Source organism: Hypomesus nipponensis, chromosome 21, assembly GCF_054491055.1.
Source record: "Hypomesus nipponensis isolate SF chromosome 21, ASM5449105v1, whole genome shotgun sequence".
NCBI classification, from domain to species: Eukaryota; Metazoa; Chordata; class Actinopteri; order Osmeriformes; family Osmeridae; genus Hypomesus; species Hypomesus nipponensis.
Window position 1 is genome coordinate 8,595,001 of NC_140381.1, and position 15,871 is coordinate 8,610,871.

General features: G+C 44.1%; 3 protein-coding genes across 5 annotated transcripts; all 3 read right to left on the minus strand.

The window, feature by feature from the left end:
- Positions 1-4,411: 4,411 nt before the first annotated feature.
- Positions 4,412-6,079, minus strand: foxd7 (forkhead box D7). The gene has a single exon (XM_084685336.1). It carries the CDS (start codon positions 6,077-6,079, stop codon positions 5,006-5,008), a length of 1,074 nt encoding a protein of 357 aa, XP_084541462.1. The 3' UTR covers positions 4,412-5,005.
- Positions 6,080-7,017: 938 nt separating this feature from the next.
- Positions 7,018-11,944, minus strand: zglp1 (zinc finger GATA like protein 1). Of its 3 annotated transcripts, XR_014740658.1 has the most exons (6): positions 11,510-11,944; positions 9,425-10,861; positions 8,773-8,885; positions 8,235-8,328; positions 7,837-8,050; positions 7,018-7,440 (listed from the first exon to the last, which is right to left on the minus strand). XR_014740658.1 is itself a non-coding variant. In XM_084686121.1 (5 exons), the coding sequence occupies exons 2-5, from the start codon at positions 10,849-10,851 to the stop codon at positions 7,915-7,917; spliced, it is 1,770 nt and encodes a 589-aa protein (XP_084542247.1). In that variant the 5' UTR covers positions 10,852-10,861; positions 11,510-11,944; the 3' UTR covers positions 7,018-7,914. The 3 variants fall into 3 exon arrangements, 2 of the variants coding, with proteins under 2 accessions (XP_084542247.1, XP_084542250.1); XM_084686121.1 differs by having other exon boundaries at positions 7,018-8,050; XM_084686124.1 differs by lacking the exon at positions 11,510-11,944 and adding an exon at positions 11,112-11,249 and having other exon boundaries at positions 7,018-8,050.
- Positions 11,945-11,986: 42 nt separating this feature from the next.
- On the minus strand, positions 11,987-15,007 carry fdx2 (ferredoxin 2). Its single transcript, XM_084686125.1, has 5 exons — positions 14,815-15,007; positions 14,438-14,486; positions 14,113-14,219; positions 13,717-13,804; positions 11,987-13,530 (listed from the first exon to the last, which is right to left on the minus strand). Exons 1-5 carry the CDS (start codon positions 14,999-15,001, stop codon positions 13,374-13,376), a joined length of 588 nt encoding a protein of 195 aa, XP_084542251.1. The 5' UTR covers positions 15,002-15,007; the 3' UTR covers positions 11,987-13,373.
- Positions 15,008-15,871: the final 864 nt, after the last annotated feature.

A 15,871-nucleotide genomic window follows, 5' to 3' on the forward strand; every position in this document is an offset into this window, starting at 1 on the left:
ACCCCGGTGGAGGTTCTCCCTGGATGTCTCCTCTGTGGAAGCAGCAGAGCTCCTCTCCTCTCTCCCCCTGCGCCGGTCAGAGAGGCTGGGCTCTGGGTGGCGGCTCCTGTGGGTCTTCCTGCTCCTCTCCCTGGAGCGTCCATGACTGAGGCCGGGCTGGGTGATGTACTTCCTCTCTCTCTCTCTCTCTCTCTCTCTCTCTCTCTCTCTCTCTCTCTCTCTCTCTCTCTCTCTCTCTCTCTCTCTCTCTCTCTCTCTCTCTCTCTCTCTCTCTCTCTCTCTCTCTCTCTCTCTCTCTCTCTCTCTCTCTCTCTCTCTCTCTCTCTCTCTCTCTCTCTCTCTCTCTCTCTCTCTCTCTCTCTCTCTTTCTCTGCTTCTCCACCTGGAGGAGGAGGAGGAAGCAGCATCCATATGGGGGGGCGTGGGGGGTAAAATAGGCTGAAGTTAATGAAACGTTGAAAATGTAAAGATTTTAAAAATCAAGCCTTTCAGAGAGAATGCGCATGAGTTTGTGATATGGTTTTATAATAATTCATAAAGATACTATAACCTGTAGGCTGAGGCAGTTTAGGGTTGTGATCATGCTGAACCACAGTTCTATGACTGGGACATTGTCATCTTACATTTGACAATTGATATATTTGAAAATTATCTGGTTGACAAGACCAAAAACAACGTACATTACATCATATATGCATACGATGGATACAGATAATTAAAAAAAAAAAATCCTTAGAGGCTAAAAAAGCTTATCGGTATTTTTCGGCAGTTGTTTAGAAGTCATTGTCACAGCCAGATGTTAGTTAGACATCAGAGCAGATCTTGAAAAGCATTTCAGTGATGGAAATGTGTGTTAACCATTGAAATAGGCCTTATGACATAAAGGGCTTAGCGACGTATCCTTTGAGTTTTTGATTGACAATAATCCTTGGGTGGAAAGAGCATCAGATACCGTATTTGACAAAGAATAAACATTTCCCTTTTTTGACGTTTCATTTGCAAATGGTGGAATAAAGTGAGTCTTTCCAAGATACATTTTGAAGTCGTTAGCCTAGGAGAAATAACTTTATTTGTGTTATATATTCTTTTTTGATCCACACCTGCATCTGCACTTCTAATCATACCCTAAATGTAGGTACATACATACAGTAGGTACGTTTCATTCAGTACGGATATTTAAAGCATTAAACTGTGCATGACTGATTGATGAAGCAGGCTACATGAGTTATTAGGAAAAACTACAGTCTACACCTCTTTTGGATGACAACTAAGCTTTAAATTGTAAATATTACTGTTATTGGCCATTCAAAAGCTTACACTTGCCACCAACTGATTCAAACAAAGCCCTATTTAAGTTAAGCTTTGTGCTTTTACAGCGCCCACATGCAATTGTGACTTACGTTGTCAGCATGGCTGATGACTTCCTATATGAGTGCTGTTTGGTCAATTCCGACTTACTAGGGTTCTATAGGAACCTACAGACCTGAGAATGATATTAGAGGGCTATATATTTTCAGATTGAACTGCATCCTTTGTTCCAAATAGTTCTATATATCGGCCGACTTGGTTTTTGAGTGTACACCAAAAATATGGCTTTCTTGAATTCCTATAACAGTTATTGGTCTGGTTTTGTTATTAAATACAATGTGCCATTCCAGATCTGAAGTCATCGTGTATTCAGACCATAAGGGGAAAACAAGACAAGCCTAGAGCAGGCAGCCTTTTCAAATTAACAGCCTCGGTCCTCGGCCAAAAGCCACAAATTACCCCCCTTCAGCAGCAAAGAATTAGGAACAATTTTGTGTTTCGCTATAAAAAAGAACAGGGCAGCGGGGAGGGGAGAAAACACATCTTACACACCACGGGACCACCAACGCCGGGGCCTGCAGGAACTGCACCCACCGTCAGGCTGGGTGGCATGCAGCGCAGGGCACAGACTGACAGAGAGGAGGGAGGGGGGGGGAGGGAAAGAGGGGGGAATGAGCTGTGAGAGTGAAAGGGAGGGAAGATGTGGTTTAACTAACGGGGGGGGGGGGGGGGTTGGACGAGTTCCTGGTGGAAAAGAGGGAAATGGGTATTGAGAGATCGATCAGAACCGAATGCGCCACACACCCTACGCACACTCACAATCAACAGTAAGTCAGGTTTATTATGCCCCAAGTAGACATGGTGTGTTCCCTAACTGCTCTGCTCTGATTTATTTTAGTGGTACGATCCGTCTCCCCTCTAAGGAGTATTTTGGCTGTGTTATTTGTTGACCTGGAAACTGTGGTTCCTCTGTGATGCGTGGTATGGGTAAACACACACACACACACTCATGGACACACACACGTGGACACACACAAACTGACACACACACAGACACACAAGTGGACATACAAAACGTGACTTACACACTGGGACACATTTATAAATGAACTCATGAATACACACACTCTTTATCTGAAATAGAATCACACACACACACACCTTGAGATGTGCTGGATGAGTTAAGGGGTGACTGAGGGTAAAGTCATGACATCATGTCTTTGGCCCTCTGGTTTGGCCTCATGGTGCAACACTAAACATAGCTGAAGAAAATAAACCAATCATCTCCCTTTTCTGCTCTTGTTGTGGTGTTATTTGTGGCTCTTCTTAATCTAAAGCATTTGGACGTTCACACTTTTCTGAGGATTAGGAATCGGGAGAAGAAAATCTTTCCCACCTGCAAACTTTCTTGGCTTCGTGTTCACTTTTTTGGGGGGGGGGCTTCATATTTTTTTTTTTTTTTGAAACGTCCCTCCATCTTGCTTTCTTCCTTGTACTGGACTCAAATCCTTTGCTTTCTCTGGCACCTTCATGCATCTCCTTCATCAGAGATCCCCTGCAAACTCTCTCTCTCTCTCTCTCTCTCTCTCTCTCTCTCTCTCTCTCTCTCTCTCTCAGTCTTTCTCTGTGTCTCTCTCTCTTTCCTCGTCCACACTCTCTGGACGCGTGGCTGAAGTATGAGCTCATGGTCCTTCTGGGTGGCTCTCCTGTTATATGTCACTGTCATCTGCAGCCCTGACAGGAAGGGGGGCTACCCCCCCTGTCCAAATACACAGGGAACGTCACGATACCCGACCAGCACGTAAACACACATAAACCATCAAACCCGTGGGGCTCGGAGACTGAGATTCAGGGTTCACGGTTTTAACGGGCCACACGGGTGACACACGGACAGTTTAACCCGGGAGGGAGCGTGTGTGCGCGCGCGCGTGTGTGCGTGTGTGCGGTGTAATTGAATAAAACCGAAATATGACGGAGTGTGCCAGGAAAAGCAAACTGCTCAAAGGGAGCAGGAGGTGGAAGGCAGCCATGAGCGCGTGTTGGTTCTGTGTCATCCATCCATGCTCTCAGCGAGCAGCACCTACAGGCTGGGAAACCACTTCTACATCAGCCGCCATCGTCAACATTGCTTTCTCTTGAATTGTGTTTTTTAAACTAGATCATGGTGTACTGTAAGTTCAGTTGTATTGATTCGAGTAATGGGAGATTTTTTTGTTGAGGGGATGTTGGCTAAATGTTTTGAAAAAGTTGGAAACATTGAATTTGTTGGATTGTTAAAATGGTTTTGGCCTCATGGGCTAGTTGGTAATATTGTTGGTCCATGTTATGGTCGTCAAGTAAACATGATTTGATGGGAATTAGAGCTGGCAGTGTCAGTCCCAACGCGCACAAATGCGTTCACTCAAACACACACTCTCAATCTCACACGCACACGCACATTTGTGTTTTATTTTTCTTAAAATGCACCAATTTGAAAGTATACACAACACCCTTTGATGTAGCCTACAGTATCCATTACATTTGGAATCCCATAAGTGAGTAATGTTAGACTGTCTTTGCTTCAATAGCTTCATAAGCAAAGTAGGGTGGGCTACTTTGCAGTTCAAGACATAACAAAAAGAATTGTGCAAAGGATCTAGAAACATCAAAACAGGAATCATTCTCATTATGCTGAATAATATTTGATGTCCGGGCTACATATGCATTTGATCATATTGTAACGGCATTGCAGATCAGAAAATGCCACGGTCATCTGCTACTTATTTGGGGGTACAAGGATTGGCAATATAGCCATTTATGACTGAGGAAAAAACCTCCTTTGTAACACATGTGGGGGCACCCACACACAGAGAGATAGTGTGCTGTGAGAGTATAAGTGAGTGATTGATAGTGTGAGTGAGGGAGAATGTGCGTGCACATGTGCGATCTTATGTATACTGTACGTGGCTTCTTTCAAAAAACGTTGCAGCGGTAATCAATCACATGTCGACACGGGGAGTAAAATAAAATAAACTTTATGATGGCGTCACATTCTGACGATGTTATATATGCGAGCTGAGGTGAAGGTGTTTCAGTCAAAGAAAAGAGAAATTAATAAAATAAATTGAAGTATGACAGTTTAATACAGCATGTGTTTTTTCCCTGCTTTCGAGGTGTCTCCATTTCCTCTGTAAGTGCATATAAATGTGTTGCTGATAATGAGTAAATTGTTGGCTAAATAGGCCACAAAAAAAGCTTAATTGGATTACAAAAGTCATAAAACCTCCATTAATGTAGTGCAATTGAACATCAATACTCCAATTGCTCCTGTTTGTAATTGCTCAAACAGGAGCAATGCTAATCTGCAAAATATTATACCTTTTATCGATACATTTGAATGTTCTTTCAGTAAGATATTATGTCCAAAGGATTCAAATAAACTCATATTTAGCACATCAAAACTCTTAATCAGAAAATAAAGCAGAGTTCGTAGCAAGACGCATGAACACAGGCCTATTAAATATCCGTATTCCATCAATGCCGTTTTGGATTGTTTTAGTTAATGTTGGCACCTTAAATTACCTTTACAAATTTTAAATAAATTGTTATTCAAAACACAAATATACCAGAAACTAATCAGAATTATTCCGAAACTAAAGAGGCAGTAGTCTAGAGAAGTGCCTATGAATCCACTTTATCCACGATCAATAGTCGGAATTTATTTACCAGGCTGCTGCAAGAGTTTGTTTGAAAAGCTAGAAGTGGAGAAAGGACGCAATTTGTGGTAGTCCAAATTCAGGTTCAGGGGATGCGGGGGTTCCATGGAATGAAGCGAGGCTGGAGACAGAAACGGGGAACTGGGAAGCGAAGTCGGAGGCATCGCCAAGCAGTGCGCCTTATACAAACTGTCAAAGGTTAGAGTCTGAGATGAAAGGAAGGGCTTTTGGCCAGCATCCGTCCTGGAAAATAGTGATGAGAGCGCAGGCAAGATGCTGCTTACCGGAGGTACGCTAGGGGTAGGAGCCGAGTAATTTTTGAATTCAAGGTGGTGGTACTGGTCCACACTGGGTGCTTGGAAACAAGGTCCTAGTCCATGCGCTCTGTAGAATGGGAAACTGGGCATCGCGGTGGGGAAAAGCGCGGTGTCCTTTATCATTCCAAATCGGAAATGCTGACGCTTGAAGCGCTTTCTCCGCCGTAGAAAGCTCCCGTTTTCGAACATGTCGGATGACATTGGGTCTAGAGTCCAGTAGTTCCCTTTACCAGGGTTTCCGGGCTCCCGAGGCATTTTGACAAAGCAGTCGTTGAGGGACAGGTTATGACGAATGGAGTTTTGCCACGCCGGGAACTTTTCTCGGTAATAGGAAAAACGGTGACTGATAAAATCGCATATCTCGCTGAGAGTAAGGCGCTTTTTTGGACTTTGAAGGATTGCCATGGTGATAAGAGCAATGTAGGAGTATGGGGGCTTGACACAAGCCACATTTCGTCCTGTTCCTGACAAACACTTGAGGTGAGAGCTTCCACTTGCTTCCACGTCCTCACTGGTTCGTATTTGAGAAGGGAGCTCAGAGCTTTGCTCCAAGTCGGGCCCCAGTGCGTAATCCTGATTTTGTGCATCTTTTCGACCGTCTCCCTCCACGTCGATTTCGGGCTCCATTAGATCTCTGTCCAAAGTCATAATCTTCAAATGGGTCCGGCGCCACCTGCACCAAGCAAGGGGCAAGATGAGCGCCTGAGGTCCTACACGCGCAGATGCCCGCACACGACGCGCTGCCTTTTCGCTTTTCATTCACAAAAAAAGAAAACACAGCTGCTCCAAGAATGCCTTTTCACCCTCCTCCATTCATCCCCTCCTTCTTGCAAAATAGCCTACCCCCCTAAGACTAAAACGAAGATCACTGTTATGAAAGATGTACATATTCATGTATGATAATCAAAGTTTTAAAGTTAGGGTTAATTTTGAAACCCTGGAGCGCCTGACAAAAGACGCGCTCTAGCCTACACGAGCCTTCCTTTATTAATGATTGAATTAATGTAATTCTCCGATTCGTCCATTTGTTTCAACGTCAACGTCGTAATCAAAAAGAATACGAAAACTTTAATTCTGTTATAAATCATAGCAGTCAATCCTATCAGCCTAGTCATATTTCATAATATATTTACATAAGGGAGTCTAATAAGCTATAGGCCTATATACACCATCCATTAACTAAGTATCATTTGGGCTAGGCCTACATAGAAATACACAAAATTACCAATAAGGAAATCGGAGTAAGAAGTAAAAAAAAAAAAAAATTGCAATAAAAATAAATCATTGCACTCCTCCAGAAAGAATCAATAAATGAAATTCAAGATTACAGTTAAAATTGAGTCGTAGGGCATTCATTACACTAAGATAGTGCTGAATATTTTTAATAGACCAGTGATTTCAATAGCCACATTTCAAGAGCTTGCTGTCATACGTTTGGTATGTATTTGGCATAAGGGTGGCCTTGCAGAGCAATATAGTTGGCAACTGTAATTTCGAAACGGATTTTTGCAGTTCTCAGTTTAAAAACGGTTGCATCCGATGGAATGATCATTTCAGACGGAACGCATTCAATCCAGCTAAACTGGAATTGTTCAGCTTTGAAACTGTTTAATTTAAACATTCACGCTGTCCAGGTTTTTGTAAAACCTTTTTGTGACACACGCACACACACAATATCAAATAAAGACGAAAACAAATCAGATAAGATGATTTAATAAGAATTTTATAAATCCTTATTCCACCACTGTTCATTCTGTTTTTACCTCCAGACATAGAGACCAGCTAAATTATCGCTATTTTGAGGTATAGTTTCAGACAGAAAATAACAAGAACTGCCCCAACACATCATTCAGAAAAGGAAGAAAAACAGCACAAATATAAAATACAACAAATACAAAGCCATATATAACTTAATTCAACTCGAAACCTTTACTTGAAAGTTTACATTTCAAACTCAAACAACTAGATACCAACATTAATTTAACTTGTATTTAACAGCTGGATAGCATGTCATTTAAGGCAATGCTGTTACAAAGTTCTGTGTATGACTGGCAGTTTATTGTTAGAAGTTCTGTCCAGAATGAAAACCCCAGCTTCTTGTGTCTGTAGAGTATAAGAACCTTATGGAAAAGAGTTCCATAGAACAAGAAAAAACGTCAGTAGTCTTTTATCTTTCTATTTTATAATTACAATTTTTAGGACATTTTTGTTGTTTATTCATTTATGTGTAGACCCAGAGCAAGATGTATGATAAGTGCTAATAAATAAGACAATTTAGTGCAGTCTGAGTATTCTTCAGAGGGAGTATGTGTGTGTTTATGCTACAGCACAGTGCATAGTGTGTTATCTACAACCAGGCACCAAACCAACAGTGAGACTTGTGGCAGGCCTTGGAGGGCAGCTCACAGGAAGTGACGTAACAGGCTAACATGACTCCAAAGGGGACCGACCAAAGAGCCGCAGAGCCTGTCGGCCTGGCCACGTACCGCGAGGGGAGGGCGGGGCTCGCTTATTACCCGAGCGCGTGTCGTCCTCCACGGTAGCGCCATCGGGCGTGGCGTCTCGTTCTTCCATCGAACGCGTCGTCGGCTGGGCTACCAGGCCGTGTGCTTGCGGTGGGACGAGGTCAGCCGGAGGAGGTCTCCACACTTGAAGCAGCGCGTGTTGGAGTGGCCCTCTTTCCTGGGGATGTGCCAGCACTGTGTACAACGCACTCTGTACTTCTTATACCTGGGCAAAGTGGACACGCCACCGAGAGCACAAAACAAAACAGCGGCGGCATGTTTAGTCTTTGTTTGGGAGAGGAAATGATCACATGTTGTGGCTTGTAGAGTCAGCTGTGAGGTCACAGTTCCAAACCACAACAATTCACGAGATGGAAGTAGGACTTTTTTTTTTCTCTCAGTCGTCCCACCTTATTCCACAAGCGTTACACAAGGGGGTCCCATCCTCGGCGTCCCTCCACAAGGGGGTCTTCTTGGTGCGGCAGGAAGCGCACATCTTGTTCTCTGATTTGGGGAGAGGAGGGTTTTAATGACCGTTTTCAGGACAGTGTTCCGAAGGCCTCACCTTATCTTTTGTTGACATAGTCATCCTTCAAGTCTCCCTGAATATGGGCGGTGTATATATACACACACGACTGTGCTGTTACCCAAACGAACATACAATTACATGTTTCAATGCCTTGGTTAACCCCCCCCTCCCCCTTTCTCTCTCTTCCCACCTCTCTCGCCCTCCCATCTTTTTCTCCTCTCTCTCTCAACCCCTTTTACAGCAACCGTTTGTTGCTCATTAAAGTGTTAACGGTGTTTACCCAGCAGTTTCCCCAAAATAACCCTCTTAAAAAAAAAAGAAAATCCACCATCAAATATATTCCACCTGTCCCATGGGTCAAGGCCGCTGCTATTTTGTGCTGCTGTGCTGCCCCCTGCTGGGAGAGGAGAGGTACTCACTGTGGAGGCTGGTGGAAGGATCGCTCTCCTCGTCAGAACTGCTGGTCCTCAAGGAGCTCTGGGACGACCTTGACCTGACTCTCGACTTCCGGACGCTTTTGGAGAGCTCGTCACTGGGAAAGAATGCAGTAGCGTAAACTAGAGGACGGTGGGATAACCAGTAGGATATGGGGCCTTTTTATATCAGAATCAGAAAGGGTTTTAATCGCCATAAAAGTTTGCACAGACAAGGAATTTGCTTTGGCAGGAAGGTGCATTCATTAAACATATAGGAATCTTAAAAATGTAAATATGAGGTCTAACTATACTAAGGGTACGTAAACTAGCAATACAAAGTGGATTTAGAATTTAAATAAAATGTACAATAAAATTTTAAAGTTACCGTAATTTACAATATAAATACAAATACAATTAAAATACAAATATGCAGACAGAAACAGAGATGTTGTGCAACGATGCACTGTTGTGCTGTGTGACACCAAGATTAAAACGCCAACTTTATTGATTTCAGATACGAACACTAACAGGTTCCTATTAGGTCTCCTCTGACCAATTTGGGCTATTACTTTTGATTCACAAACACAATTTTTACACTGTCTCTCGTACCCGTGAGGAGAATAGCATTGTGTATACAGCTATGTTGTGGCGCTACCTGTATTTGGAGGTTATCAGAAGCCGAGACTGCTCCTTGTTGTCGTCCACCTCAGTGTGTATCCGGAAGGTCACGCCCTGAACGCCCCCGCCGCGCACGTCAACGCTGCGCGAAGGACGGGGCTGTTTCCTGGGGGTCTTGGTTCTCCGCTGGGTCACAGGCGAGGCAGACCGCTCGAGGGTTGGGCCCTCCTGCTTGGAACCTTCTTCGGCCTCAGGTTCCGAGGCGGCTGGGCGGCCATTTTGGCTCAACGCCGAGTCGTCGGCTCGCCCGGTTTCACCGCTCAATGTGAGCGACAGGGCTTGCGAGGAGCTCTGGGGCTGATTCACGCCGTCCTGGGGGTCAAAGGTGATGCAGAGGTTGGAGTTGAAGTCCAGTGTCAATCCTGAGCTCGATGCCAGGTACGCGATCGTGGTTGCCGAGGGTCGTGCTGGATACAGGTGTTCTTCTTCGGCTGACACGGCACACGGCAGCTGTTGATGCTGTGGCACAGGGATATCATCGGGTGCAGGTGAACCATGTTGGAGTGCTAAAACACTTCCAGAGCAAGGCTCCTTTAATATGTCCTTCTCAACCGAGGCGTCCTCCTCCTTCTCCTCCTTTTTGGCGCTGAGGCATACACGCACCCCTGAATCTCTGAAACCGAAACTGCCCGCGTCTCCACATGTGACACTGACGAATGCCTGCGATGGAACAGGCTGGTCTGTTGTCGAGTTCTTCTTGGGTGAACACCGCTGCTCCCCAGCCTCTGCTCTGCTGCTCATGCCACTTCCCTCCATCTCACCCATCCGGGCGCTGGACCTGATACAGGCGGCTCCCTCTGTCGCCATGTCAAAAGGATGGACAAGGCCTACACCGGTATTCACGCGTCCCAGATTGGACCCAAGGGCTGTCGCGTCTGACGCTGGGGTGGAAAACGCGGCGCCTAAGCTTGGGTTGTCTTCTTCTCGGTCGCTCGAATGGAGGAGCCTCTCGCACTGGAGGTTGATGAGACTCATGACCTCCCAGGGACTGCTGCACCGAGCGCTGGACTGAGAGGACTCGGAGCAGGTGGATGTGCATGGAGAGTCATTCTCCCACTGGTTCTGGTTGCACTTAAGGAAGGAAATGGCTTGAAGAGGGGGCTTATGGGAAACACAGTTATGCTCAGGTTCTCCGTCAGGTCTCGTTAAAGACCTGGAGTCAAAGCAGCTGTTGGGGGCAGGGCGGGCTAGCATGGTAGCCTCCTGGAGGAGGTAGAGGATGGTGGACTGGGTCACCTTGTTGGTGGACTGGGTCACCTGGTTGGTGGACTGGGTCACCTGGTTGGTGGACTGGGTCAACTGGTTGGTGGACTGGGTCACCTGGTTGGGGTTCTGGGTGTCTGGGTCCTCCGTGGTACTGGCTGCTTGAGGTCTGATGGATGGTAGCTCTACTCCTGAGCTCATGTTTATGTGTCTGTCCCAAAGAAAGAGAAATAAATTATGAAAATGTCAAAGTGTGCTGTATCCTTGATTGAAAACTGTACCAAAAGATGTCATATATGTAACTGTGTAATATATAAGTTGTAACCCATCCGACCAAAAAAGTGTTTGAGGTATCTCAACCCTCACAGCTAGTGTTGTTAGACCCCCACATCAACAATTATGAAAATAGTATCGTGAAAATAGTGAAGAACATCAAAAGACAGCCATAAAACAGAACTCACAGCGGTCGTGTTGAAATGTATCAATATTATTCCTCAGTCACAATGTAATAACTTAAATCCAGAAATGAACTGGCAACTCTGATGGCTTGTCTCGAGCTAGCGCCAAGCTTCAACAGATGCTCGCGCTACTCAGGCTGGTGCCATCAGATTTGACCTTCTTTCGTGCGTGGCGTGATGACACTTGTTTTTACCCAGAATTAAAGTAAACTCACAACGATAGTACGTCAACCTAAATCGATAATTTCAGGCACAACTGCAACGATAAACTGGCATGGGGATTTAACTCAACATGGTCGGAATGATCATCCGTCTAGATCACTAGAAATAACGTGCAGTAGGAAAGATGATCCTCTTCACTAATGGATCACATTATTGCGATTTATAGCAGTGAGGTTTACCTGTGGTTTCTTCATTCAGTAGCGTATCCGTGCTCAATTCATGTCACGTTTTGGCAATTGTTTTGGGCCTACAGGAAACGTAGGACAACATAACTAGGCTACAGGTGCTTGTGATGTCATCAATTAGTCTGAGTAAGCGTTTGGAACAGATAAAGGTTCTGACTGAAATACATTCGTGTTTCTCAACGCTCACTTTGCCCGTGAGGGTCACTTGTCGAAGGTCTTGGTATTTGCAATTCGTCGACGTATACATGGATCACAACATACAGTTGTATGTAACAAACGTGTGTAGTTAGTGCTATCGATTATTTGTCTTGAGACAATTACACAGCATATGGTTAGTGCAGTTTTTCTTGTCGCAGTTTGCAGACAACTAGCTAGTCGTTGTCAAGATGGACACTAACATTGTTTTTCCCGTGTCCTACATCCTCTTTAGCTCCATGATTAAACAAACAAAAAAACATGCGTGGGACACAATTATTTTCAAAACGAGTTTTAATGCTCATCAAATGATTTGCCAATTAAACACATATTACATACATTTGTGCGCATGTGACACTTACAGTACAAGTGCAGACTAGGTATTGGTAAAAACGTTCCAAGATCTCATGGACTCATCTGATGAACCAGCAGTCCAGTCTATGTCACTTTCTTTCCAAGCACGCCTGAATCAGATTAGATAAGCTAATTTGTGGAATGGAGCTAGTGAGAAGTGACAATAATTGGCTACAGCAAATTAAGGGATGGCTCCACGAAGAAGAAAAAACCTTGGAGGTTGAAAATGGATGAACACAGCTATGACTGACTTTTTTTTTTAGAACTCTGGAAGTTGAATGTTAAGGCAAAAACATAGTCAGGATTGGTGTGTGCAAGACTTGTAAAATAACTTGTCAGAGAAAAAACACAAGGTTCCTCTGTCAGTTTATTCAACAATATTTGGTAAGAGATCATCTCTTTTAGCTCCAATAAGGTTCCTTCAGCAACTCAAACTCAAAAGCATGCCACCTGTAGTATGGGTAAAGGTTAATGGTTGCGGATGGCTTTATGAAGAGGATAATCTGTGTCAATATGAAAATAATATAAACCTTGACGTCACTTCCCTCACCCTCACAAACCTCTCACATGAGCAAACTAGGAACAAATATGATGCAACAGTAATACAATGGAAGCTGTGTGTTGGTACTGCGACAAGTGAGTTGATAGGTTACCGAGCAACCATTCATACCATTTGGAGGCTTTGTTCAGAAAAAGAATTGTGCGTATATGACCTTTGTAAATTAGTTGTAACATGGAATGTTCCATTCAAGGACACTGTGGCCCTACCAAATAAAGGATTCTTGAATTGATGCAATGACATATGTCATATCTAATGACTATTATACATTTCAAGGACTTATTCAAGAACAACAGTGTGTGTGACTGAATAGTTTGAGTTGACGTCTCAATCCTGGCCTGAGAATGACACATATAGTTACACAAACACTGAAAACCAGTCAACATTTTCCCCATAAAGCAGCTGCTAACCATGGACACCCAAACTGGACACAGGACCTCATGAATGTGAGCCCAATGACTCCGCACTTCAGATTTGTTTTAGTGATTCTCTGATCTAGGCCTTTGCATAGGTCTGTTATGTTATCTGGCATGCTGTCCTGTCGTCGGTAAACTAGGAGTTTCTTTACAGGTCCACTAGGGGGAGACGCTATAAGTGCTTCTCTATCCCAGTCGAGCAACCCTCAATCCCTGGTCACCCACGGGCCGCAAAGTACACCCAAGATGGCCGACTGCACCCGTCTCCCTCTTTCCTGTTCCCTCCAGCAGAAGACGGCGGCCGCGGTGGGGAGATTCCTCCCTCCCTCGGTCCTCAGTGTGGTTTGGGAACGTGGCCGTCCACATAGAAGTTTCTGGTGACCTTGGGCAGGGTGAGCTCCATGCCGTCCAGCTCTTGGGTGAGGACGATCTGACATCCCAGACGAGAGTTCTCCTGGAGCAAGGGGGCCATGTCGAGCATGTCATCCTCACTGGGAGGGAGGAGAGGACCAGAGGATGAGCCAGCAGCTTTCAAGTGTTGTAAGATACTGTGTCGTATTTGGATGACTAACCCCCATCCAATTGAAATGGGAGAATGATCCCCATTAACAGGTGTGTAGTGTTTTGATGACAAAACTGTTTGGTTCAGTGTGTTGTGTCATGCGATCAGGCCATACCTTTCAGCGGGCTCCGGCAGCTTGTCACAGTGGTCTCCACTCACATAGATGTGACACGTTGAACAAGCTAGAGATGCCTCACAAGCACCTGACACAGAGACAAGAACCAATACACAGGGATCATTTAAGGGAGATGTATTTGGGGGTTGAATTTAAATTGTATTTATTTTGGATTCGTTTCCTGGCTGTGTGTGTGTCGCATGTCTGTTTCTGTCTCTACTGAATATTTGCTTCTATAATTACAGGTTGTTAGTAAAGACGACTTAGTCTCAAAGTTTTTTTTTTTTTAAATATATATATATATATATATTTGAAGTCCTGAAATTAAATGATTACTGCATAGATTTCTGTGTTGACGTTTATAGAAAGATGATTATATCTTCTCTGTCTTCTCACCTTCCAGTTCTATACCATGCTTGTGAGCCAGGTAAAGGACATTGTCCCCAACCTTCGCCTTCACTGGAATCCTCTGTCCAGACCGGTCTATATACACCACGTTGACCCTGAAGAACAGATAACAGTTAGTTGGGGGAAGGGTCAGAGAAAGGTTTAGCAGTCCACAAAGTAAGGTGGGGTTAACTTACTTTGTAACTTTAAGTTACCGTCAATTTAGACAGTTCTGAAGTGAATTTACGTATTCCTACTGAAGGTTGTGGAGAAAGGTAGCATATGCTGAATTGTAAGATGTTGCCTATAGGCTATCTGTAAAGGTAGCACTTACACATCGTCAGGGTCTTCCGCGTTAGTCCTCCCCTCGTCGTGGTACAATCCTGTTTAGAAATAAAACACAACATACTACTTTACATTCCCGAATCATTCCAATAAATAGTCGAAAATAATTTCAGCTCACCACTGGGTTACGGCTTGTTGCACAAGCAGGCACAACACTATCTTAGGATGATTGAGTTATGTAACTGTTAGCTAGTTACTTAACCTCCCCTTGATTTGATTTGGGTGATATCATGATCTTTAAGAAATGCACAGCGAATTATTGGGCAGACTACCTTCCTGATGTGAATAAAATTCTAACCTGGATCTGTTTACTTGCATATCGCGACTGTCTGTAGTTGTAGCTAATGACGTACTGAAGCAACTCACCGTTAGAGGTCTGTAAGTGTCGGTTCAACGTCCGAAAACGATCAACAGTTCCTCCTCTCGACGCACTAGAAATGCCACTTGTGCAAGTATTTAACCTGTTAAAAGGACATTTGCTACAGTCTGGTATAACTCTAGAAAGTCTCAAAGTCAGCCCCACGCTCGACCGGACTGCAGCGGAGGCCGCCATGATAGTGTTTTGGTCACATGAGTGAAAACAGCCAATAGTAAGTAGTGATGACGTTCTTCTACTTTTTAAGCAGCAGAGGACGCCACTGTAGCATAAATAGGCAGACTTATGTTTAAGCGTAATATTTATTCAGTCCATATGTTTTGTCACAACCCGTCTGGTTAAGAATACGAACCAGAATCAAAATACGTATTTAAATGTATTATCTTTTCTATTCTTCCAAATATCATACATTTTACAGAGATATGCCTCATTGTGTTATGCCTAAACATGTATATTGTAGTTCGTAAAAATAGGAGATACAGAGTTTGTTTGTTAGAGCAGTTAGAACTATCTGATGCAAGCAAGCATTGAAGGGTACTGTGTACCGCTGAGGTCACTAGAGCATGCACTAAAGCAGCGATGTTATGACTGAGAGCCAGTTATACCTCCCTCCCTTGCCCCCCTTTTAGAACTCTCAGATTTACCTCTACAAACGTAAAGGGCCAGCAGGACTCAGTGGAGGCACTGAGGGCTGTGACTTTTATGGCTCTAAAACTTTTACACTGTAACATGCCTTGGACATTTGAGATGAGATATGCGGCCGTAAAAAAGACAGCCGTCTGTGATACAGTATGAGTACTGTACTTTTTATAGTGTCCAACAATGGTCTGAGCTTTGGCCCCAAGTCAGTCCTAACTCCAGACTAACAACAGTGTACCAAGCCCAATATGGCTGTATAGTGTTCCTCCTCCATAAAACATTATAGGGGTATTCTTGCCCATATACAGTATGTATCTCAAAGGAGGGTCTTTAGTGAGTCAAGGCCTTCCTGGCCTAAAAGTGGCTCTGGGGGATAGCATCACTCCTGGTAATCCCTCTTAACCATCC

Bases quoted from the DNA above. Each gene is read 5' to 3' on its own strand.
- foxd7 (XM_084685336.1), bottom strand. From the start codon at position 6,079: ATGAAAAGCGAAAAGGCAGCGCGTCGTGTGCGGGCATCTGCGCGTGTA.
- zglp1 (XM_084686121.1), bottom strand. From the start codon at position 10,851: ATGAGCTCAGGAGTAGAGCTACCATCCATCAGACCTCAAGCAGCCAGT. The intron at 8,886-9,424 runs GTAGCGCCACAA...ATTCTTTCCCAG, and splicing joins CTGATAACCTCCAAATACAG to TGACGAGCTCTCCAAAAGCG. The intron at 8,329-8,772 runs GTGAGTACCTCT...TCCCCAAATCAG, and splicing joins TCCTTCCACCAGCCTCCACA to AGAACAAGATGTGCGCTTCC.
- fdx2 (XM_084686125.1), bottom strand. From the start codon at position 15,001: ATGGCGGCCTCCGCTGCAGTCCGGTCGAGCGTGGGGCTGACTTTGAGA. The intron at 14,220-14,437 runs GTAAGTGCTACC...TCTGTTCTTCAG, and splicing joins GCGGAAGACCCTGACGATGT to GGTCAACGTGGTGTATATAG. The intron at 13,805-14,112 runs GTGAGAAGACAG...TCTCTGTGTCAG, and splicing joins GCATGGTATAGAACTGGAAG to GTGCTTGTGAGGCATCTCTA.